At 39.2% G+C, this 23,704-nt stretch overlaps 3 protein-coding genes across 3 annotated transcripts in view; 2 read left to right on the top strand and 1 right to left on the bottom strand.

The window, feature by feature from the left end:
- Positions 1-1,558: 1,558 nt before the first annotated feature.
- Positions 1,559-17,812, top strand: LOC129822810 (cytochrome b5-like). Its single transcript, XM_055881235.1, has 5 exons — positions 1,559-1,810; positions 10,255-10,383; positions 13,595-13,624; positions 13,855-13,877; positions 14,279-17,812. The coding sequence occupies exons 1-5, from the start codon at positions 1,676-1,678 to the stop codon at positions 14,358-14,360; spliced, it is 399 nt and encodes a 132-aa protein (XP_055737210.1). The 5' UTR covers positions 1,559-1,675; the 3' UTR covers positions 14,361-17,812.
- The window catches only part of LOC129822811 (LYR motif-containing protein 4B), an 83,520-nt gene continuing 71,127 nt past the window's right edge, over positions 11,312-23,704 (bottom strand). Inside the window, exon 3 of the mRNA XM_055881236.1 lies at positions 11,312-12,008. Coding sequence (XP_055737211.1) covers positions 11,829-12,008 — 180 coding nt within the window. The 3' untranslated portion in view covers positions 11,312-11,828. The remainder of the gene's footprint in view (positions 12,009-23,704) is intronic.
- LOC129822809 (protein phosphatase 1 regulatory subunit 3G-like) lies at positions 20,409-22,913 on the top strand. Its single transcript, XM_055881234.1, has one exon. It carries the CDS (start codon positions 20,538-20,540, stop codon positions 21,378-21,380), a length of 843 nt encoding a protein of 280 aa, XP_055737209.1. The 5' UTR covers positions 20,409-20,537; the 3' UTR covers positions 21,381-22,913.

Genomic DNA, 23,704 nt, shown 5'->3' with positions numbered 1-23,704 from the left:
GGCCATTTTGAGCCTGTAATCGAACCCACAAATGTTGATGCTCCAGGTACTCAACTAGTCTAAAGAAGGCCAGTTCTGTTGCTTCTTTAATCAGAACAACAGTTTTCAGCTGGGCTAACATAATTGCAAAAGGGTTTTCTAATGATCAATTAGCCTTTTAAAATTATAAACTTGGATTAGCTATCACAACGTGCCATTGGAACACAGGAGTGATGGTTGCTGATAATGGGCCTCTGTACACATATATGTAGATATTCTGTAAAAAAATAAGCCGTTTCCAGCTACAATAATCATTTACAACATTAACAATGTCTACACTGTATTTCTGCTCAATTTGATGTTATCCTAATGGACAAAATAAATGCTTTTCTTTCAAAAACAAGGACATTTCTAAGTGACCACAAGCTTTTGAATGGTAGTGTACATACCTGAAATAACAGGATAAAATTATGAGATGGAGAAATGTTAGTGGTGTTCAGTAGTAGATATTCTCCAAGATTGAAGAAGAAACCTCCAAGAACTCACAATCTCACTAATACAATTTGTAAGTCGCTCTGGATAAGAGCGTCTGCTAAATGACTTAAATGTAAATGTAATACTCCCATTTGACTCCACAGCGCCCCCTAGTGGCAGTAAGAGGCCTAGAAAATTCTACAAGCGACGGCCCCATAAAATTACAAACGAAATAAAATGTAAAAAATATGTCACAAACAGCACTTGGCGGTCCCTTTCTGTGAGCTTGTGTGGACTACAACTTTGCGGCTGAGCCGTTGTTGCTCCTAGACATTTCCACTTCACAATAACAGCACTTACAGTTGACTAGGCAGCTCTAACAGGACATACATTTGACTAACTGACTTGTTGGAAAGGTGGCATCCTATGACAGTGCCAAGTTGAAAGTCATTGAGCTCTTTAGTACACTGTCAGCAACGGGTGTGGCTTAAATTGCCAAAGTCATTAATTTGAAGGGGTGACCACATACCTTTGTGTATATAGTGTATCATACGTTGACTAAAGATGACGTACTGACTTCAATTGTTGTGCTAAATCATGGGTAAACTTTGGCCATCATCTTTCAGCTTGAAGTATTGGATTTGCTGGTGTGGGCGTTTAATCACAGAATTATCAAGGTTATCCAACCTATGTATAATCAATCAATAGCATTTACTGTAGCCCATAAAACCTACAGTATACTGTTTTGTATTTATTTATTGTTTTACATTAGAATATAGAGTAGCCCAAAGAACAAATAGTTAGAGCTGCACGTCCCCCATTTCGTTATATATATATTTAATTTTTTTCTCTCCCGTTTCGTTATTTGTTAGCAATTGTTTGGGAATAATGCAATAGGCCTACACAATGCACAGGTAGAAAGGCATGCCTATCTGTTTTATTGCGTAAGAAATAGGTCCTCGAGATGAACTTTTATGAACTTTAGCCTACTCACCATGAATGAGTTTTTCTCTTCAGGGACAGACTGACATGGATTACACCAATAAGAGAGCCTCCGAATTAAAAATAAATATAAAAATAACCAATCACCGTAATCATGGGCGGTTCCTGATACGCACCAGGACCTACAATAAAACTCTGAACTGTCCCTACTTCGAATCATTTGATAGATTGTAACATTCTGGATTCACATTCATTTCAGATATATTTATTGAAAAGATAAATGGAGGATAAAGGCGAGGACAGACACGCTGTAAAATACTACCGATTGTCGGAAATCGAGGAACGAAATTCATTCAAGAGTACATGGATTATAATCAACCATAAAGTCTACGATGTCACCACATTTTTGGAGGAGGTGAGAAAATTGTGCTACACGAATTGTTCATTTTGAACCTTTATTTAAGGTTAGGTACGTCAGTTAAGAACACGTTCTTATTTACAATGACGACCTACAGGGGAACTGCCTTGTTCAGAGGCAGAACGACAGATTTTTACCTTGTCAGCTCGGGGAAAGTTTTCGTTTACTGTCCTAACGCGCTAACCACTAGGCTACCTGCCGCCCCCATGTTATAGCCCATCACATTGTACTTTATATATGCTTATCCATAATAGCCATAGCCAACAGGTCCAGTATTTCTAAATAATTATCCATGGCAACATTTCGTACTATTGTGTGCGAAGTCAATAAATACATTTTCATTACGTGAGGATAGGGAGAACGACGCAAGAACTTTAGAGGGGAAAAAATATCTTATTAAACGCTTGATTTGTTACCCGAACAATCAGCCTGGCCTCAAGAACGACACGTATGTATGGTTACGTAAGGCAAAAGGTTAATTAACTACAGTCGATTGACGCACCTGTGCATCACATGGTGATGTAACTTGTAATATTGATAAGCACCCTGTGTGTTTATACTAGAGAGTGACCATTTATTGTAGTAGTGGCTGCAGTGTAGAGCTCTTCACGGATACACCAATACCTGAGACCAGATCCGGGACGAATCTGATATGATTGTCACGGTCTCTGTGTGATTTCTTTTTTACTGACTTGTTCAGAAAGACCCATACAGATCTGAATGTGACTGCTGCATTAGAGAGGGAGAGAAATGGCATTATCTGCTCTTTGGTTTTCATGAATTGTGCGTGTCGCTTGTCGTAGAGCCTCCGTATAGGGCAAAAGTTAGGAGATATCTAATCAATGGAGGAAGATGGAATTCAAAGTTAAAGGAGAAGAATAGGCTACAATGACCAAGAGCCAACAACTAGGCTGCTACTTTATACTTTGAATGTATTTGTTTATAACTGTGTCGGACAATAAAGTGCATGCAGCCTCAATTAGCCTAGCTAACTAACTTAACTAGCTTCTCCTGGTTTGATACAGTCAAGACTGTATAGCAATGGCAGCTATTATTCTACTATAGTGCGAGTAAGCTTGCTTAGTTGCTGTCTCTTTCTCCTTGTTCCTGTGTCACGCACACACATTCAGTCGCCTACACAGACAGCATGGCCCCTGCTACCGCCTCTCCCTCGTGCTTTATCAGCTCTGGTTAATAAAGTAGCTTAAAATTGGACTTTTCTGCTTCTCTCACTTGGACCGAGTCTGGCCCCGACCAGGCCTATACGGAACGAGTGTAGTTGTCCTTGGGTCTGTTTGGAACGGGTCTCTATATATTTTTTACATTTTATTTATGCATATCGGTCTGCATGGGAAAGCCCTAGATCCAACTTTTTGGACCCATGAAGGCCTCTAGGCTGCAGTTTAAACCCCTCTTTCCACAGCCTTTTTCTACACATGAGAGGATCCGGACAAGAAAGTTGTCAAATTGTCTGTAAAACCTGACCCATATGAACTACAAATTAATATGTCACCAATATCGAAAGGTCAGACTCCCGTGAACACAAAGGTGTTGGTTGTTCTGCTACAACACACAAGCTTCAGGTGAGTCATCTGAAGGTAACCCAGTACCAGGCTGTACATTTCTTTTTTTTCTTTTTTTCTTTTTTTTTAAATGTATGTGCATGGTGGGTAAAATGTGCCAAAGTAACGTGACCAAACATTGGTATAAAAAAAAAAAGTCTTCTTATATCTCTAAGCTATAGGACAGACAAAACTTTCTGTTTTGCCATTTATATAAATGTTATTCGATGTTTATCGATGGGCTTTAGCAGTAAAGGCCAAATTCAATGTTTCATAAAAAATAAAAAAGTATATACCTAAAATTCTAAATCAAGTGGCTAAGTTATACATTTTATGACCATCTTAAAACAATTCCATGATCTAAGGGTTTAGACTTACAGGGTTACGCCAAAAACGAAAGGAGCGTTTGGTCGGGGAGGATAGGTTAGCATATAACACGATTGTCTAACAACCAAATGGTTGCGTGTTTCAAATCATATCACGAACAATTTTTGCTAGGCTAATTAGCAACTTTGCAACTACTCCTTTTTAGCTACTTTGCAACTACTTAGCATGTTAGCTAACCCTTACCTTAACCCACAACCTTCAATTTATCCCTAGCCTAGCTAACGTTAGCCACCTAACAAATTGTACTTTGCAACAAATATTTAACGTCAGGCAAATTTGTAACATATTGTACAATTTGCAATTCATATCATCTGCATTGTAATTCGTAACATATCAAATGGATGATGGACAGTCACAAATGAATCTATACCAAACGAAACGTAACATACCGGATCATACTATCTGAGTGTCACAGATTTAAATTTACTATGTTATGTCTACCCCTGGGTCCAGGTTGGTACTATAGTGAGTAGTGATGGGGGGGGGGGGGGGTAAAAACGATACAGATACATATCGGGATATTATTTTTGACAATGTATCGTTTTGACAATATTGCAATATTATTTTTGCGCTAGTTGCATCAAAACTCCAGTATTTTTTCATTCGTAGTTTGTTCTGACTGTAAAAAATTGTTTTCTCTTGGCCCTCTGCAGCAGACATATGGTGAGCAATATATTTGGAACATCGAATCGCAATAAAATCCCAGTATCTAATCGCAATAAATGTCGAATTGCAATTAGAGATGGGCATTTTAACTTTTTTGGCTGCATGATTTTTTTAGGGAGTAATCGGCCCACACTGGAATTTTTTTTGCGCATTTATCAATATGCCAACCGTGTGCAACAATGGCTTATTTATGATAACCATTACAGATAAAGAATCCTAAATGCTAAATGCTAAATCCGTTTCATGTACTAGGCGTATGTCGCAAGTCACGACTGAATGTTTTTTTTCATCCTTTTTTTTTCATCAGAAATGCCTTCTGGAACATGTGAACTTTCATGTCCATTAATAACAGACTTGTATGTCATCTGTAAATACGAATAAAATTGTTAAATTTACGAGCCTTGTTGGTAAACCACAGAAAAAGTAAGCAAACTTCCCACTAGCCATGTTTGGCTGAGATAATGAGTGGGCTGGACATGCTAATAGAGGAGTTCAGATTGGTCTGCCAAATAGGAGGCTTCTGTCTGTTTGAGCTCAGTCTGTGTTAATCCTGTCGACAACGCGGCTTTTTTAAAATGTAGCTGCATAAGTGTTGCTCTCCACTTTCTGGAGGATCAAGTTTTGAAATCGGTGGAATTAGAGTATGATAGCTAAGGAGATGGAGAAAACACCTGTTTCCGGATTACGTCTTCAAACTAAGGGTATTTGTGGCATGGATCCGTAATGGGGAGACGCGTTCATCATGCATGATGATGTATACGGACGGGTAAGATAGTCTAGCTAGCTCCATTTTCAGATATTACACTAATTTTGACAGTGGTTTCATTTCAAGCTCAAGTGTACTGTTAGCTAGCTAGCTAATGTTAGCTGGCTGGCTCCCTAGCTAACGCTACGTGTATAATGTTATTATTCATTTTTGTTTAACTAGCTAACGTTAGCTGGCTGGCTTGTGATGTGTGTGATATTACATGGTTACCTGATTAGGTTCATTGTTTACCTAGCTAGCTACATATCTCTAGCTAACATGTACTGTTAGCTAGTGTTAGCTGCCTGGCTCCCTAGCTAACTTTGGCTAGCGTTGTGATGTGTGTGTGTGTGTGTGATATTACATGGTGTTTACCTAGCTAGGTTCATTGTTTAACAAGCTAGCTAGTTACATGAATTAAGCTAAAGTGTACTGTTAGCTAGCTAACATTAGCTGGCTGGCTCCCTAGCTAATGTTGCGTGTATGGTGTTATTATTCATATCCCCGATCCATTAGCTTTGCTAGTTAGAGCCTAATGTTAGCTAGCTAACATTGAACTTGGTTGGTCAGCTCCCAGCAGATTTATGCAGGATAGTAATGACATGAACAATACTGCATGGGTGTTGCTAAAGAAGAGCTCTCTCACCGAAACACAAATGCCATTTTTCGGAAAAGTGAGTTTACAAGTTAATCAACATTCAAAGCAGAGTTACTTTCCCATTGTTCCTCAAATGCAGTGTATGATATACCATTTTGTAGCTCTGAGTCTCTACTTTCATTTTGCTACATAAGACCGAATCCAGGTGGTGAGTCATTTAAGATTAATTTATTGAAACAAGATATATATATAAATTATAGAAGACGATCTTTAAAAAGGTAGTAACCTCAGCAGTGTGGCACTTGCTTGTAGAAGCCTATGGCTGTGCAATGGCATAGCCTTGTTGTTAATTTAGCAGACTACTCTTATTTCCCATCCCCATTTCCATTCCCAGTCAAGACACACACATTTTATAGTAAACGACATGATGTAATATAACAGAATAGTACAAAGTGACGCACATCTCGAGTCTGGAAGTTATTCTGAGGGCTAATTTAAAAGTGGCTCAATTTGGCGATTTTTGAAATACATTTTTCAGAGTTACAAACCAAAATCTCTAATTTTCGATAACCAGGCGTTTGAGTTTATTCTGCATGTTCTTTTGGAATTTAAAAAAATGTATTAACAATTTCCCATTGAACACTGCATGGGGATGAATTTTGGCCATGACATCTGTTTGGTGAATAGGCCTAGGCTTAGTAATATTTGTGCCTATTTTCAGTGTGGAACCGGTTCTATTTTTTACACAATTGAGTGAGCCACAGAGGGAAAAGGGAATTTATGGAGCAGAACTGTGATGCTTGGCTTGGTTTCTTTTTAGTTGTGTCCTGCAATGCACATGTATAAATAGAACGATAGAGTTAAAGCAAATTAACGTTGTCTTCAAGTCAACATTTAGACCAAATAGTTCTTTAGTATTTGAAGAAAAATATGATCTCTGGTTAATGATTGAGTTTTGACGTCAGTTCGATTGTTCATGCCCATCCCTAATAGCAATACATATCATATTGACACCTACGTATCGTGATAACATCGTATTGTGAGATCCCTGGCAATTCCCATCCCTAATAATGAGTGATCATAACCATCAATGTCGTTTTCTCTCCTGGGTTTCTTTGTACTTTGGATAGGCCTAGTTTATTGTTATTACAATGTAGCCTATGGACAATAAGATAAGGGCAGATACTATTTTATCAAAATTAGACAAGTAAAGCAGTCAGAAAGCTATCTGATCCGTCCTTTGAAAGACTGGGTTCAATCGAGGACACTGAATATCCCCAACAGCTGGCAAGTCACAATTCCCATCTGAGTTCACACATTGTCCTGGTTACAGATTAAATGAATCTTTGGATCAGATAGTACAGGGTAAGTAGCTCAGAGGTGAGGAAGGAAGGTCGCTGGTTAAAGTCCCGGTTTGGGTGATGATGAGTGGGAACTGAACTGACAATGGGAAGGCTTCTGGTTTCAGACCATATCTACTACTGTTTTACCCTTAACTTCTCCAGAGCTATGCTGTTGCTGACCCTGGGTTCCCCCAAAATATAGTGTGTTTGTTTCTGGGGATTGGAAGCAGAGTAGTGAAGAGCAAAGAAGTACTATTCTACATTGTTCAATTTGAGTAGGGTAAATAATAGCATTCAGTTGGGTTTTCACGAGGCTACCTTACACGAGTTTATAGGGAAATTTGGGGATTTCTTATTTAGGCAAATAACACTCAAAAGGCCAAGCATGTCAATTATTATTGTTCCATTGGTTTCAACCTGTTGTGTACGGTCTCCAAATATAGGTGTGTGTTCAAGACCTTTTCACAAGTTTCTATAATGTTATACAAAAAAATGCTATACTTATGTGTCTAGAATAACGTGTGTAACTAGCAGAATAGGTTTTGCTGAAAGAGGATTTAAATATGATTTAAACTTGGATACTAAAATTACAGATTTACGTAATGTTGTGGACACCCTAGTCCAGTGGTTCCCAAACTGTGCCCCCCCCCCCCCCCAAAAAAAACAGGTTTTAAGGAACTCAGTCTTTATTTCAACTTACTTTTGAAAGTTGCATTAGTAGAGTGCACAAGGTGCAGTTAGGGCTGTGGCAGTCATGAACTTTTGTCAGCCGGTGATTGTCAAGCAGATAACTGCCGGTCTCACAGTAATTGACCATTAATTAACAAACACATACTCCTGGCTTCCACACACAGCCTACAAGCCACTGATGCAGACCTTTTGGAACATCTTCATTTTAAAAAGTCAAATCCATTTAATATAGCCTACACATCACAATCAATCCATTTTAGAAGTGTCTAAAGAAAATAGTCTATTTCAGAAGAACAGAATAGCATACTTTAAGTTGTCCTGATATGGCTTTGCCATATGGCTGTGGGCTACACTAGTTCATTAAGCAGACAAGATTTGCTTAGAATTCCGTGGCATTATTTGTAGTAGAATGTAGAATACAATTGAACATAGCTGAATAAAATAGAAAGGATATTTTCTCCAAACGATTTCCAAGGAAGTGCGCACATACGGCTATTCTGTGTTAAGCAGTTAACAAAGACACAGCTCCTCCTATATGCTTAATTTAGTTGTGATACAAATATTGGGCTATATGTTAACATTTTTAATACATTCTAAGGCTGCATGATTCGATTAATGATTTGAAAAAAGTTGCATGAAAGGCATGCGCTCTGTTTTGGTTCTTGTGCAAGCTGCGCACACTTCATCAGTCTCTCATTCACAATTTTGACAAGCATTCGATAATATTCTCACCCGGCCTTGAATTTTCCAGCGGCATTCCCCTTGTGTGGCCATAATGCCCCCGAAAAATGCCTTTTGCGGCCAAAGTTGCCATTGAGCTGAATATAATAATTATAATTCTCTTCTCCCGGCTGCCGAGCTCCGAAGAACCTCGCTCACATGGCTTTCTCAGATTTCTAAATTTTTATTAGCCAATGCCCGTCACTTGATGGGGTCCTTTTCACAGGCATATCAGCTAAGTAGGCTACAAGTGAAGACAGACACATCGTGGACGCAACTGCATGCGTCCCTCTTATCGAATTCCGAGGCGCATATTGAAGATGTTAGAAGAACTGTCCACATTTAGCCTACTTTTTGTCAGACAACAAGATGAGTAGGCCTAATAAACAGCAAAACCACTAGCCTATGTCAATTTACTATCCCCCATAGTACCAAACTTGACCTATTCTATTGGTCAATAAATATTCCAAACATACACTGGGACAGTTGTGGGATGCTATAGATCCCAAATGAATACAACCACTCATCAAAAAACCTTTTTAAAAGCAATGAGGCTGATGCAACAGATCAGAACATTTAGCTTAAAATGTTGATAAACTATGAGGCTATTTCTTCACATTATAAGCTCAGCAATGCACACATCGCAGTAAGCTATATGTGTGACTGTTCTGAAAAGTGGCCACAAATGTGATTCATGTATTGAATGAATTATTATAAAGGTGCATTTTTATGGTGTAAATGATCTTCCCCAAACTTAACTCATGCGCTGCCTATGTATACCAGTTAGACTCTACACTGGTTGTAAGTTGTTTGGCCATTTTAGTTATGATACAAACCTTATCAAAACATATAGGCCTATGGGCTAGGCTACATGAGGTGTGCATCATTCAATAGTGATGGGCTAATATTGTCACCCATCAGATCATTTTTTATTTAATGTTGTCTTTACATATACTAAATAATGTGTGAAATTAGTTTTGATTTGGTTCATTTTCATGCCAGCCTGGTGGGCTATACTCCTGTTGTAAGTTGATGCAATGTGCTTTAATATTAGGAAAGTTGATAACAAATATAATAGGCCTAGCCTTTAGAAAGCTGATGGAAATCCTCTTTTTAATAAAGGCCATCAAAATTCTGTTCTCTCACACAGTTGCATAGCCTATAGAAAAGTTGCACAACACCATGGGCTCTCATGAAGTGTTTGGTTAGATCTTTCGAATACATTTGCATTAATATTAGAGGGACAATAGAGTGCCAAGTACCAGTCTGTCAGCCAGTTTGGTACTAATGACCATCAGCAGCATCCGAGCTTGGAGAAGCCTAGTTACCGTGACTAAACGGTCACCTGGAATTTGACTGCGGTCATGACTCATGACTGGCGGTAATACGGTCACCGTAACAGCCTTAGGTGCAATTTCGAAATTGGGTAGCGCATCATCAGTTTCTCTTGTCATTGCATACCATAGCTATTTATAACTTGTCAGAAATGTTCAGATCAACTAGCCCATGTCGGCTAATGTTTTTTAGCTGACATGGGCTAGTTGTAATGTTTTAGTCAGTCAAATATATCATATGAATAGTCTGAACACAGAGAAGCACTGATCGAAGATGTCTATATAGCTACAGCTTAGCATCAAGGTTTAGTGCAAAACAATGGGAATGGACACCTAGAATGCGTTTTAATAAGCCTAAATTGCATAAAAGCAATGATTTTGACACGTATATTACAGCACCCAGGTGGAGAGGAGGTCTTGAGAGAACAGGCCGGCGGCGATGCCACAGAGAGCTTTGAAGATGTCGGACACTCATCAGATGCCAGGGAGATGGCTGCCAACATGGTCATTGGAGAACTGCATCCAGTAAGCACTCCTTCCGTACCTTACACATGTTCTTTTTTAATAAGCTTTAAGAAAACTTTTGCCTCTGGGGGTGCTCTTGAGCCAGAAGGGGTCCGTCCCATAAATCATCAGAAATTACCTCATTGGACAAAGGGGTATACACTGTTGTAGTAGTAAAGAAAATAGGTGGGTAAGCGCTAATTGCTGTTCCCGGTGAGAAAAGTAACGCCCTTTAAACTTTTCAATGCATTTTTACACTAAAGGTGGGTAAACGTGAGCAAAATAAAAATGGTGCGTAGATCGTGTTTTACGTACATTTACTCTCCACTACACCACTGGGTACACCTTCCCACACCCATGAGCAAAAGGAAACATTGTTTCCCTAAAAGATTTGTGGTTTCATCAAATTGTCATGAGAGAAATTATATAATATTACTATTTATTTTCTTTATGAACCATACAGCCAATATTCCACCCAAAATTTGATGTCACAATGAGTGACCTAAGCAACTTTGAGCGTGGTATGATCGTTGGTGCCAGGCGGGCCGGATCCAATATCTCAGAAACGGCTGCCCTCCTGGACTTCTCATGCACCATTCTAGGGTTTACGGAGAATAGTGCGACAAACAAAACATCCAGTCCTGTGGGCAAAAGCAAGAGAGGTCGAAGAATGGCAAGAATCGTGAACTCTAACAGGCAGGATACAAACAGGAAAATAATGGCGCGGAATGGCATCTCGGAATGCACAACTTGCCGGTCCTTGTCACGGATGGGCTATTGCAGCAGACTGATTTCACTCCTATCAGCTAAAAACAAGAAAAAGCGTCTCCAGTGGGCACGTGATCACCAACGCTGGACAATAGAGAAGTGGAAAAATATTGAGATGGAATAGGCTGGTCGCAGCATGAATGAACTGCCGTCCGATCTGCAGCAACTGCACGATGCCATTTGGGTCAGCATGGACCAACGTTTCCAACAACTTGTAGAATCGATGCCCTGAACAATTCAGGCTGTTCTGGAGGGAAAGGGGGGTCCAAACCAGTACTGGATGGGTGTACCTAATAAACTGGCCACTGAGTGTACAGCTCTGGAAAAAATTAAGAGACTGCTGCAAAATGTTCAGTTTCTCTGGTTTTACTATTTACAGGTATGTGATTGGGTAAAATGACATTTGTTTTCTATAAACAACTAACAACATTTTTCCCAAATCTCAAATAAAAAATTGTCATTTAGAGCATTTATTTGCAGAAAATGACAACTGGTCAAAAGAACAAGATCTTGGATAATGCAAAGAAAATAAGTTCATATTCATTTTTAAACACAATACCAATGTTTTAATTTAGTAAGAGTTCAGAAATCAATATTTGGTGGAATAACCCTGATTTTCAGTCACAGCTTTCATACGTCTTGGCATCCCCTCCACCAGTCTTTCACATTGATGTTGGGTGACTTCCTGGCGCCAAAATTCAAGCAGCTCGGCTTTGTTTTGATGGCTTGTGACCATCCATCTTCATCTTGATCACATTCCAGAGGCTTTCAATGGGGTTCAGGTCTGGAGATTGGGCTGGCCATGACAGAGTCTTGTTCTGGTGGACCTCCATCCACACCTTGATTGACCTGGCTGTGTGGCATGGAGCATTGTCCTGCTGGAAAAAACAATTATTCAGAGTTGGAACATTGTCAGAGCAGAAGGAAGCAAGTTTTCTTCCAGGACAACGTTGTACGTGGCTTGATTCATGCGTCCTTCACAAAGACATCTGCCCGATTCCAGCCTTGCTGAAGCATTACCAGATCATCAGCGACCCTCCACCAAATTTCATAGTGGGCCTACAAGCCACAGTGTCTCGCACCCGCTGTGAAATTTGGTGCAGGATCGGTGAGGATCTGGGGGTGCTTCAGCAAGGCTGGAATCGGACAGATCTTTTCAGTCTCCTGAGGGGGAATAGGTTTTGTCGCGCCCTCTTCATGATTGTCTTGGTGTGTTTGGACCATGATAGTTTGTTGGAGATGTGGACACCAAGGAACTTGAAGCTCTCAACCTGCTACACTACATCCACGTCGATGAGAATGGGGGCATGCCCAGTCCTCTATTCAACTGGTAGAGTTTGTTTTAATTAATCCCAGAGAAACAAGTAATTTATAGGTTGTATTTTATTTCAGAGTTAGCAGGGCAAGCAGGCACAATTCATCTCTCTTTGGAAGCGTGGGACTAGATTGTTAGAAATACAGATAAAAACAAAACACCCAGACAACCATTAAGTTACTATTAGACAGCGACCGCACAGGCCCTTGCACAATACCAGCTCACAGTCTCACGTCAGAATTAGACGCTCATTTATTTTTATCAAACGTCAACTTTCAAAGTGTTTTTAAGGTTAAATGTAGGCATTAACGGCACAATTTTAAGGTTATGGTTTGGGATAGGCTTAAAACAAAAATGTCAAACAAATTTCTATTGCTGGATACAAACTTGCAACCTTTGGAATCAGAGGCAGATGCTTACACCCCTCCGCCATCACCGTCCTCAACGCCCTAGCAAAATCGAAACCTACTTGAAGGTAAGAGTGCTCACTTACTCCTAGTGGCCGGTTTCCACATACCCCAATGTCCTCAGACATGGATGAATACTGACTTGTATCACGGGTGACCTGGTTGGTCTTCCTGTGACCTATTGGGTGTGAGGCGCTGCTCAAGACAAGTCTGGCACTGTGAGTGGTGTAGATTGGCTGAACACAACAGTGTAGGGTATTGTGATTGTGTTTTCCGCTCTGTTGTCTTCATTGAATGACATTGGCTACCCTTTCATTCTCTGTATGTCATCTTGATTGAATGCAGATGACCATGATATTATGTAGGAAGTTTCAGTGGTCCCATAGTTCTGCTAAAATAGACACCTGTTAGATTTCACAGCATAACATGTGTAGGCTACATCATGGCAATGGTATGCAAGATAACTCTTCATTTACATTTGATATATTTGTTTAATTAATCGTTCTGGTTTCAGTTGGCTGATGTGACACTTAATTTAAAAAAAAATCTGTCTAGTTTGTTTTGCTCTGCTGCTGAGGATAGGAATAATTTAGTTCTCAGCCTTACATCTAGTGTAATCTAAAGGGGAAGGAATACCTGGTCCTATATTTGTTGAATACCTGCCGACTCTCATAGCATAATAAACAACCTTTCTCTTTTCCTCCCACTCTCCCCATCCTATCTCCCTCACTCTCTCGTGTAGGATGACCGACTGAAGATTGACAAACCTTCAGTAAGTAAGACGAATTCATGTGGATATCAGGCAACTGTATCTCAAATGTGACAATTTACGCTACTCATATTCCAGCACACACACTAAGCTGCCTTACTCGCTGCCTTACTCGAGAGTTATTTTGAAAACGCCTGTAGTTGACATTTACAGTGTATCATAAAGATGGGCCTACTCAGAGATACTGAGACATGCATGTAAATATTTGTGGACTTTTTTTTATTTTCTTGCAGGAACAACTCAAGGAAACCTCTAGGTAGGCACCCCTGATGCTTTTTTCAGTGTCTTGGTTTTAAATAAATTACAATTAATCTTGCACGTTTGCATCGGCATGAGTAATGGATGCTTCAGAGGCTTGTTTGTGGTTATGTAAGCAAATGTGCTTCCTCATGTTTGTTGAGAAATGTATGCCCTCTGCTCCAGCTTCTCCAACCTAATGTTTGTTTGTTTGTGTGTGTATACCAGAGGGGTTGGGTAATAGCAGATGACACATTACTGTCTTGATTAATAAAGTATATCTTATATTTGTTGCAGTGATCTAATGGGGAACCAACATTGCTTTTCTATGACATTTGCATTTTATCACCTTTGTACCCTTTCAGCTGACGGTTTTACTGATGTATTGTATCTGAGCTCTTGTTCCTCACTCCTCAACAGTTGGTGGACAAACTGGTTGATCCCTGGTTTGGCTGCAGCTGTCGTCACGGTGATGTACCAAATGTACACGTCGGAGAAGTAACTGCGCCATCCGTTCGTCACCTTTGCAAATCATAAATCAATCAATATAACTGGCTTCAGAATGACAGCTACAGAGCCTGCGTTTGATCCCTGAGAAACTATTGCTGCCTTTTTGGGATTTGTACAGCTCATATGCAGTACTACAGTACACAGGATTAATTTAATGTTTTTCATCCAATCGCTCGGCATCATGTCAATGAAGGCATATAATTTTGTTATTGTGTTAACCTTCATTTTCTTGTCCTGATTTACATATTGATAAATACAGTCGTGAAAAAGTAAGTACATCTCCTGGATTTTTATTTTAATATATATATTTTTTTAGATATTTGGACAGATGGATATGTAATCTTCACTTTAACACTATTGACAGATAAAGGTAACCTAATTTAACCAATGACACTGAATGATTGCTTTGCAATCATTTATTCATAAAAAAATGAACAGAAATGCAATTCCAGTGCAGAAAAAATAAGTACACCCCTAGCTTCAATAGCTGGTGTTGCCCCCTTTTTGCTGAAATAACTTAATTAATGTAGTCGTTTTTTGTAAATGTCTATCTTTACAGTACTGCTTCAACCGTGCCATGTTCGAGGGCATTTCGACAGAATTGAGATCTGCGCCTCGGCTATTCCATAAACTTCCATTTCTTATTTTTGAGCCATTCTGCTGTAGCTTTGCTTGTGTGTTTTGGATCATTGTCCTGTTGCAAGATCCATGTTCGGTTCAGCTTCAGCTTTTTGACAGATGTCCTCACATGCTCCTCAAGAATTCTCTGGTACAATATGGAATTCATGGTTGACTCAGGCGCTGGCCAATTTGCCATCATTGAGGCAGCAAAGCTGCACCAAACCATAATGCTACTGAAACCCATGCTTTACGGTTGGTAAGAGGTTCTTCTGTTCAAAGGCAGTGTTTCATTTTCGCCAAACATGGTTTCTGGCATTGCAACTCCACCTTTGACTCAACTTTCCAGAGCACATTGTTCAAGTAGTTTTGGTCTTGATTTTCTTTCTTCCTGACCTCCCATGTAGGCCAAGTGTGTGCACACTCTGACAGTTGACTCATGCACTTCGACATTAATTGTGGCATGAGAGGCCTGTAGATCCCTTGATGTTTCCTTGGGGATCTTAGACTTCTATGGTTGGTTAAGACCAAACCAGACCAAGTTTCTAATCTTTATGGAAGGCTGGATCCACCCAAGTTACTCTATTGATTTTCTAATAATTTCCACCTGTTCCGGTGCACCTGATTCTTCTAATTTTAGCAATTTTATGTGATGGTAAAGGAAATTCGATTTGTTTATTTTAATTGCATAACAATTTTAACACTTTGAAAATGTTATGTGATTTGTTAGATTGGGTTACCTTTATCAATGAATGTAGTTGGAATTTAGCTCACATACAGTACCAGTCAAAAGTTTGGACACACCTACTCTTTCTTGGGTTTTTCTTCATTTTTACTATTTTCTACATTGTAGAATAATAGTGAAGACATCAAAACTATGGAATCATGTAGTAACCAAAAAAGTGTTAAACAAATCAAAATATATTTTAGATTCTTCAAAGTAGCCACCCTTTGCCTTGATGACAGCTTTGCACACTTGGCATTCTCTCAACCAGCTTCACCTGGAATGATTTTCTAACAGTCTTGAAGGAGTTCACGCATGCTGAGCACTTGTTGGCTGATTTTCCTTCACTCTGCGGTCCAACTCATCCCAAACCACCTCCATTTGAGCTGTTCTTGCCATAATATCGACTTGGTCTTTTACCAAATAAGCTTAACTTCTGTATACCACCCCTACCATGTCACAACACAACTGATTGGCTCAAATTCATTAAGAAGGAAATGCATTTAAAAAATGAACTTTTAACAAAGCACACCTGTTAATTGAAATGCATTCTAGGTAACTACCTCATGAAGCTGGTTGAGAGAATGCCAAGTGTGCAAAGCTGTCAAGGCAAATGGTGGCTACTTTGAAGAATCTCAAATATAAAATATATTTTGATTTGTTTAACACTTTCGGTTACTACAGAATTCCACATGTGTTATTTCATAGTTTTGATGTCTTCACTATTATTCTACAATGTAGAAAATTGTAAAAATAAAGAAAAACCCTGCAATGAGTAGGTGTCCAAACTTTTGACTGGTTATTAAATGTATGTATTTTTTTAAGACCACTTTCCAGGGGGTATACTTACTTTTTCGCATGACTGTGTGTATATATAAATAAAGTACTTATTTACATATTGAGATTTTAGACAAATGTAGATTCATGTATTGAGAATGTAAAATTGAAATAGACAGGTAACTGCCAAAATAAGGTGTTTTAATATGGCATTGGGCTACCATGAGCCAGAACAGCTGGAGCTCTGAGGGATGTGACACCGTTCTCCCACAAGAAATTCCATAATTTGGTACTTTGTTATTTGTGGTGGAAACGCTGTCTCAGGCGCCGCTCCGGAATCTCCCTTAGGTGTTCAATTGGGTTGAAATCTTAGCGGTATTCTATGAAGCAAGCTAGATCTACTCAGTGTTTTCTAAAGCTTACCCGGCTTCAGTTAGCTTCACATTCCAGCTCAGGCTTCATCTGTACTATGACGGTGGGTATTGCTCCTCTGCTTGCCTCTAACTCTAGCAGGCTTGTAACTGCGTATGCATGTCGTACATGGCTAGTCAAATGCCAAACTCTTGAGACAATGCTGAAACATCAATCCATGGGCAAGTTAAAATGAAATAATGCAATCTTTGCAAGAGGGATTTAATTGGTCCTCAACTCACAGCTCATCTAACCATTGAGTGACCACTCGTGCCCTGTGGATGGGGGCATTGTCATCCACTGGCCAGCCAAGCATTTTTATACATGTGATTTGTATTGCTTAATTCACCCTGGAACCACATCTGTGTGGAAGCACCTGCTTTCAATATACTTTGTATTTACTTGAGTGTCCATTATTTTGTCAGTTACCTGTATATATGTTTATGTTGTCATATCACTATTACTCTAACCCTGCGATTGAAACAGAACATGGAAGTGTAGGCTTATAAAAGCAGCCTATAATATCTTATGTGCTTCACATCTTACCTTTTGCGTTTAACATATGCAAAACTGTGAACCGAATGGTCCCCAAACCCAGTATGCAAAACTGTTAACCCAATGGTCCCACATTCCTGGTGACATAGGTCTCAATGTTCCATAGAGAAGGTCACATGCTTGCACTGATTTTAAGTGACTGCTGGGTAGAGACTCACACTCTGGGAGCCATTTTAATCGGGATAAAGTTATGACCAGTACAATGTGTTTTTTAATGGTAAAATATCATGGTTGTCTCTGCTTTTAAACTGCTAGGGTGTTAGAAGGCAGGGGAACTCACCACTGAATGTTCTACAGCTGCTCAAATGTAATTGTACATCTTTCATTTTTGTTTGTTCAATAAAGTAATTCCAAATAAAGTGTTTACAGTAGTCTATTTGATCATATCAACAATTAAGCGTTGGTCCACAGAGAAACAGCGGGTATTAAACGTATGCTAATTTGTTACATGCCTCTAACTTTTATCATACTTTGATTGGGTATTACTTTTGCAAAACCCACCTCTGTGCATTCCGATTATATAATTTGTCTGTGGCTTTGTAGAATAGTTATAGAGCACCATCTAGTGGTAAAATAATTGCTGTGCTGAGAAGTTTTATTATAAATCAAAATAAAATTGTATTGGTCACACATATTTAGCAATGTTCCTAGCTCCAACAGTGCAGCAGTATCTGACAATTCACAACAATACACACATATAAAAGTAAAATAATGGAATTAAGAAATATATAAATATTAGGATGAGTAATGTTGGTGTGGCATTGACTAAAATACAGTTGAATAGTATATACATATGAGATGAGTAAAGCAGTATGTAAAGTGACTAATAATGGCCACTTTAATAATGGAACACTGTATAGAGCCCACATCTAGGATTTTGCATGTCATCAGGGAAGCTTTGGTTGTTTGTGTCAGTAGTTCTTAACTATTTGTGGAGCTGCAGGTAGCCTAGTGGTTAGTGTTGGGTCAGTAACTAAAAGGTTGCAGAATCAAATCCCTGAGCTGACAAGGGAAAACATCTATTGTTCTGCCCCTGAACAAGGCAGTTAACCTGCTGTTCCCTTGTAGGCCATCATTGCGAATAAGAATTTGTTCTTAACTGCCTAGTTAAATAAAATATTAAAATGGTTTATTTTTAAAAGTATATTTTATTTTATTGAGATAGTGATGGCCCTAGATTTGAATGAGGGGGAAACTTGTCACTTTCATATTCTGGATGAAACATGTGATGTGATATCATCTACACAGATAAACAATATAGGCATTTTAATGAAATGCGTGATTTGAAAATCTAGATGCTGTTGATGTTAACAGATATTACCACTTGCTTGGACAAATATGGTGAAAAATCCAACAAAGTGAACCAAATGCCATGGTATGATGTCCGTGCAGAGGACCTATATGGATTTTGTGACAGGTTTTGTCTACTGTGATGCAACTGGAACTACAGAAGGCTATCACTTATCAATGCAATTTAGTTGTTTTTGTGGCTGAAATCACAGTAATGATTCTTCATGAGCAACAAACAAGTATAGGCCTATTTTATTATGCTTATAAGGTTACTAGGTTATTTTCATATCAAGGGTTTGAAAGGGTCTCGAATGTGGGTCTATTTATTTTCTGATGCAAAAAATAGCCTACAGTATTATATTGTCACCAAACTACATGTAGATGTTGGCATTAAAACATGAATTTGTTAATATTGAATAATGTCAATTTTGATAATTAATAATTTGTTACTTCATAGCCCAATACCCTAATGCGTCTTCAGCACACGCTCCAGCGTGCTGTGCAGGTGAGCTGTTTGTAAGCTTAGGAGATCTTATACGTTTTGTTCTATGATATAATATCAGTCCGTTAACATGACCTTTATGAATTATGAAGCATTTATGTGCATGTTTTGATTGGATAAATGCTTTAAAATTCACAAAATGTCTGCAGGTGAGCTGTTTGTAAGCTTGAATAGAGCTCGCCAGCTTATAGTCCTAAAAAACAGAAATTAGTTACCTCTGGTTCGCTCATCCATTCCTATGGGGGAAATGAATGGGGTTCTGGGAAATGCTGAAAAGAAAGTCTGAGGTCTGAGGAGATCTTATAAGTTTTGTTCAATTAGATAATATCAGCCAGTTAAGATAACCTTGAGGAATTGTGTGCTTGTTTTGATTGGATAAATGCTTAAAAATGTACAAAGTTAGGTTTTGTTCTATGAGATAATCTTCACCAGCTAACATAACTTTATGTGAATTTTTAAGCATTTATCCAATCAAAACAAGCACATAAATATAACAAAATGTATAAGATCGCCTAAGCCTGTGTTACCACAAACCTTATTTCTTGGTGTTTATATATATTTTTTGAAAAAACAGACAAAAACACCATTACTGCCTACAAAAAACATCGGAATTGCCATATAAATATGTGGGGGAAAGGGCCATGGGGGAAAGATCCTGAATCTCCTCATTACCCCCAGCAAAATGAACCTACATTTAGGCTATTGTTTATGTGTATTTCACACTATGTTGAGGTACAAAACGGAGCATAATGCTTGTATGGATGTCAACCCCAAAACAAGTTTGTCATCCTTACCAATCAACTGCATTACAAAACGACTTTTGACTACTACCATCAAAGATTTATGCATGTTAGCTTATACAAACTGCAGTCACTTCTTCTAAACGTGAAAAGTGACAACTTCTTCACGTTATGCAGCAAAAACAGCCAACTATATCCAAATCGGACTTAGCTAAGCACATTGTGGGCATGTTACAATACATAAATCATGACGGATTTGACGAATATCCACTTTGTTCATCAGATTAGTTAAATGCAAGCCAAGTTGGTCAATGAAACGTCATCATTCCATTGCCTCTTTTTACCACATCGAATAGTGCTCTCTATTACGTTGCAATGACGTGAAATGAGATTGCATTACTTTCCAAAGACTGATGCTGAACACAGAAACAGGCAGAGTTGGATGATCAGCTTTTAAATGGGCGTATCACACAAACTGAGAAGTTCCATGGGAATGTAAACTTCATCATTGGAACTGTTCCGGTGTTTATTCATAACGCACGCATTACCAATATGTCTGATTCAGGCCTCCTGCTTGATTCCAAACAGTGTTCTCCGAATTCAGGTAAAACCATGCTATCGGGAATTGATGAGGAGCCAACGGAGAATGGTAATGATGAGTTGAAAAAAGGCTTATTGGAACCGCTAGAAATGTGTATGAAAGACAGGCGAAGAGCGAAATCCCTGCCCGCGTACCAAAAGCAGGCTACGCTTTTTGAAGAAATAGCCAAGAACGGCCGAAAACGAGTGAAGTTCGCAGACTCCATGGGGCTTGATTTGGCAAGTGTGAAGCACTTCAGCACAACAGAAGAGCCGCAAATCCCGTCCAAGGTATTTTCAAGACTGCAGAGCTTTCCCCCTCAACTGCAGGACCGAGAGTATCCAATTGGGGACCTGTGCATACACTTTGAATCCACCTTGACCATGGATCGTCTCGTCCCAACTTTCAAGATGCCAGTTGAGTCTGAACATTTTGAAACCACGGCATTGCAGCGCCACGTCAACCTGGAGAAGGTGACCATCACCCGTTTTGACGTCCGTGGGCAGATTCGGACAAATATTCAAAGTTGTTGTAAGAGGGAAGTTGGTGTGAGGTACACGTTCAACGAGTGGCTGTCTTCCGTGGACGCGCAGGCGATACCCATGCCTGTGGATGACAATATTGTCGGTGAGCGTTATACCTTTACCTTGTACACACCTCCGTTCCTAGACCCAACTTCCTCGGTGCACTTCGCCGTGTACATCAGGAATGACCAGGGCGAGTTTTGGGATAACAACAATGGACAAAACTATACCTTGAAGTATCACTGTACAGGTATGGTGACCTACGAGAGCGCGGCATTTCACGCCACTTAAAACGCGCTCTTGTGCACGTGCGTAAAGTTGGTGTCGTTCAACAAGTGTTCTTAGGAAGTTGTTCTCTATCACGTGGATTGATATATACTTTTCAATAAAGTTAGCATTTTCCCCTTTACATCCGGCCCCACCGTGTTATTATCGAGGTGGTTATGCGTTCATAATGATTGTTATGACTTTAGGCCTACTGAAGATTGATGTGCTGACTTTGAACCAAAAAAGGGAACCACTCAGATCCATCCTTTTTAAAAGTAAAACATGGCGTTGCCAAGTTTGCATCTGTCCAGTTGAGTATTCTGACCTCTTCTGGAACAGCATTTCATAACACAAGAATTGCCATTAGCATCTGTGAATGACCGATGAACATTTATCAGCTACACTGCCAGTGGGGACTGCACAGACCCAAGACCATACTAAAAGACTGCCAATTAAGTATTTTAAGAGACATGACAGTACAAATACCCATAAGCAAAGGGGAGTTCACCTGTTCTACATAATATTTGCATATCATGTAATCTAATCAGGAGAGCTATCCTACTGTGTGTGCTGAGTTGTGAATTGTAATGACTTATGAATTCAGATATTTTTATGAATTGTGTTGTGTTAATCAGTTTCATCATTGTGAATGTTCTCTGCCATATTAACAATTGCAGTACAGTGCACTCCGCTAATATGACTGAATCAAATAATCAATTTAGTGCTAAAAGAAAAGCATAGAATACGTGATGTAAACATCCTTAAATGTACAATGTCCTTGGCACTGTACACATTGTCATACTTATAAGCGCCGGGCACTGTACTTCATATAGTCAACTCATACAGTGTGCACCACCTAATCCTATGTGAATCAACGGTAAAAGATAATGCTAAACTTGTGGCAGCCTATTTCTTAAAGAGTGCACTACTTTTGACCTATAGTGCAATGTTTTTGATCTCTGGTCCAAAGCATTGCACTAAAGGGAATGGCTGATCTTAAGTAGTGTACCATTTCAGTCATAGCCTTTGATTCAGGGCCCAGAATATTGCAGTTTGAAAATGTGTGATTTATCCTAGTTATAAAATCATGTGAGAAGCTAAATCAGCCAGAGTTCTCTGCCACGAACCATATTAATTATTGTTTGTTCTCCCATGGACACCAAGGAAAGAAGAATGAGCAATCTGTTATATTGGTGTGGATGGCTACACAGTGAAAGGCTTGTAGATCTTGAACAGTGAATATCTACACCGGATTGTTAATTGGGCTGGTCAATTCTTGATATCTTTTTTGATTATTTGTGTGTTTGTATTGTATTTGCGAGACATTCTGCTGCACTGTTGGAGCTAGTTTATAGTTAATTCGCCATCAGTCAGCATCTCCACACAAAATCATTTTTCTGGGTGTGTGCCAGTTCATGTTTTTTATTCTACTGTTGGAGCTAGTAACATAATCATTTTGCTGCACCTGGTATAACATCTGCAAATCTGTATACACAACCAATACACTTTGATTTGAATAAAATGGTCCAAGAGGCTGCAGGTTCGTGGCACATATTATACTATTTACTGTTCTCTGTAGCGCACTGGTTTCCCTCAATTAATGAGAAGAACAGAGCTCTATATGTTAGCATGTCACAGTGCCCGTTGGCAGACAGCATTTGCTGTCCAAATTAAAGCTATGACTGATTTGTATATATTCTACATGTTCGGGGGTGGAACTTGGTCATGCTTTACGTCAACTGCTTATCATATTATAAAGCGTATATTACACATCTACATAGCTATTAAGTCATACATAGGCCAGTTACATTCATCTGTAATACATCTAATGTAAAACTTATTTGACATTATGACATCCATATAATTACATAGAATCTCTATGATGACACCACCTTATCAAAACTCTTCCACTGCTTTCTCTACAGTCAGAACATTCCCAGTGTGTTTGGAATACTGCTGGTGGGTATGTGAGCAGCACACTACTGATGCCAGTGATGTCACTTCCCTTGTTTGGCCTGTCATGTACCCTTTAGTGCAGTACTACTCGGTGGTTGTCAGGGTTGTTGTCCCATAGCGTACCTGTCCTCTGACCAAAGTTCAAGAGGCAAATCAACAAATCACGTGGAGTTTACTCTGTCAACAGAGAATGGCTGGTTTCCAGGCTGCAGCTCTGTAGTGATAAGAATCTCTCCGGACAACATTGTTCAGTGTTCAAATATGAAAACATTTCAAATAGTATTTGAACTGAGGTCTGGAGTTTGCACAGCATGTTCATGTACTTGTTCATGTAACTGTCCAGTCTTAGACTCTTGGCCTACTGAACTGAATGTACAGATTATAGACAATGT

Source organism: Salvelinus fontinalis, chromosome 25, assembly GCF_029448725.1.
Source record: "Salvelinus fontinalis isolate EN_2023a chromosome 25, ASM2944872v1, whole genome shotgun sequence".
Lineage (NCBI taxonomy): Eukaryota > Metazoa > Chordata > Actinopteri > Salmoniformes > Salmonidae > Salvelinus > Salvelinus fontinalis.
This window is presented reverse-complemented; position numbering and strand designations above follow the sequence as displayed.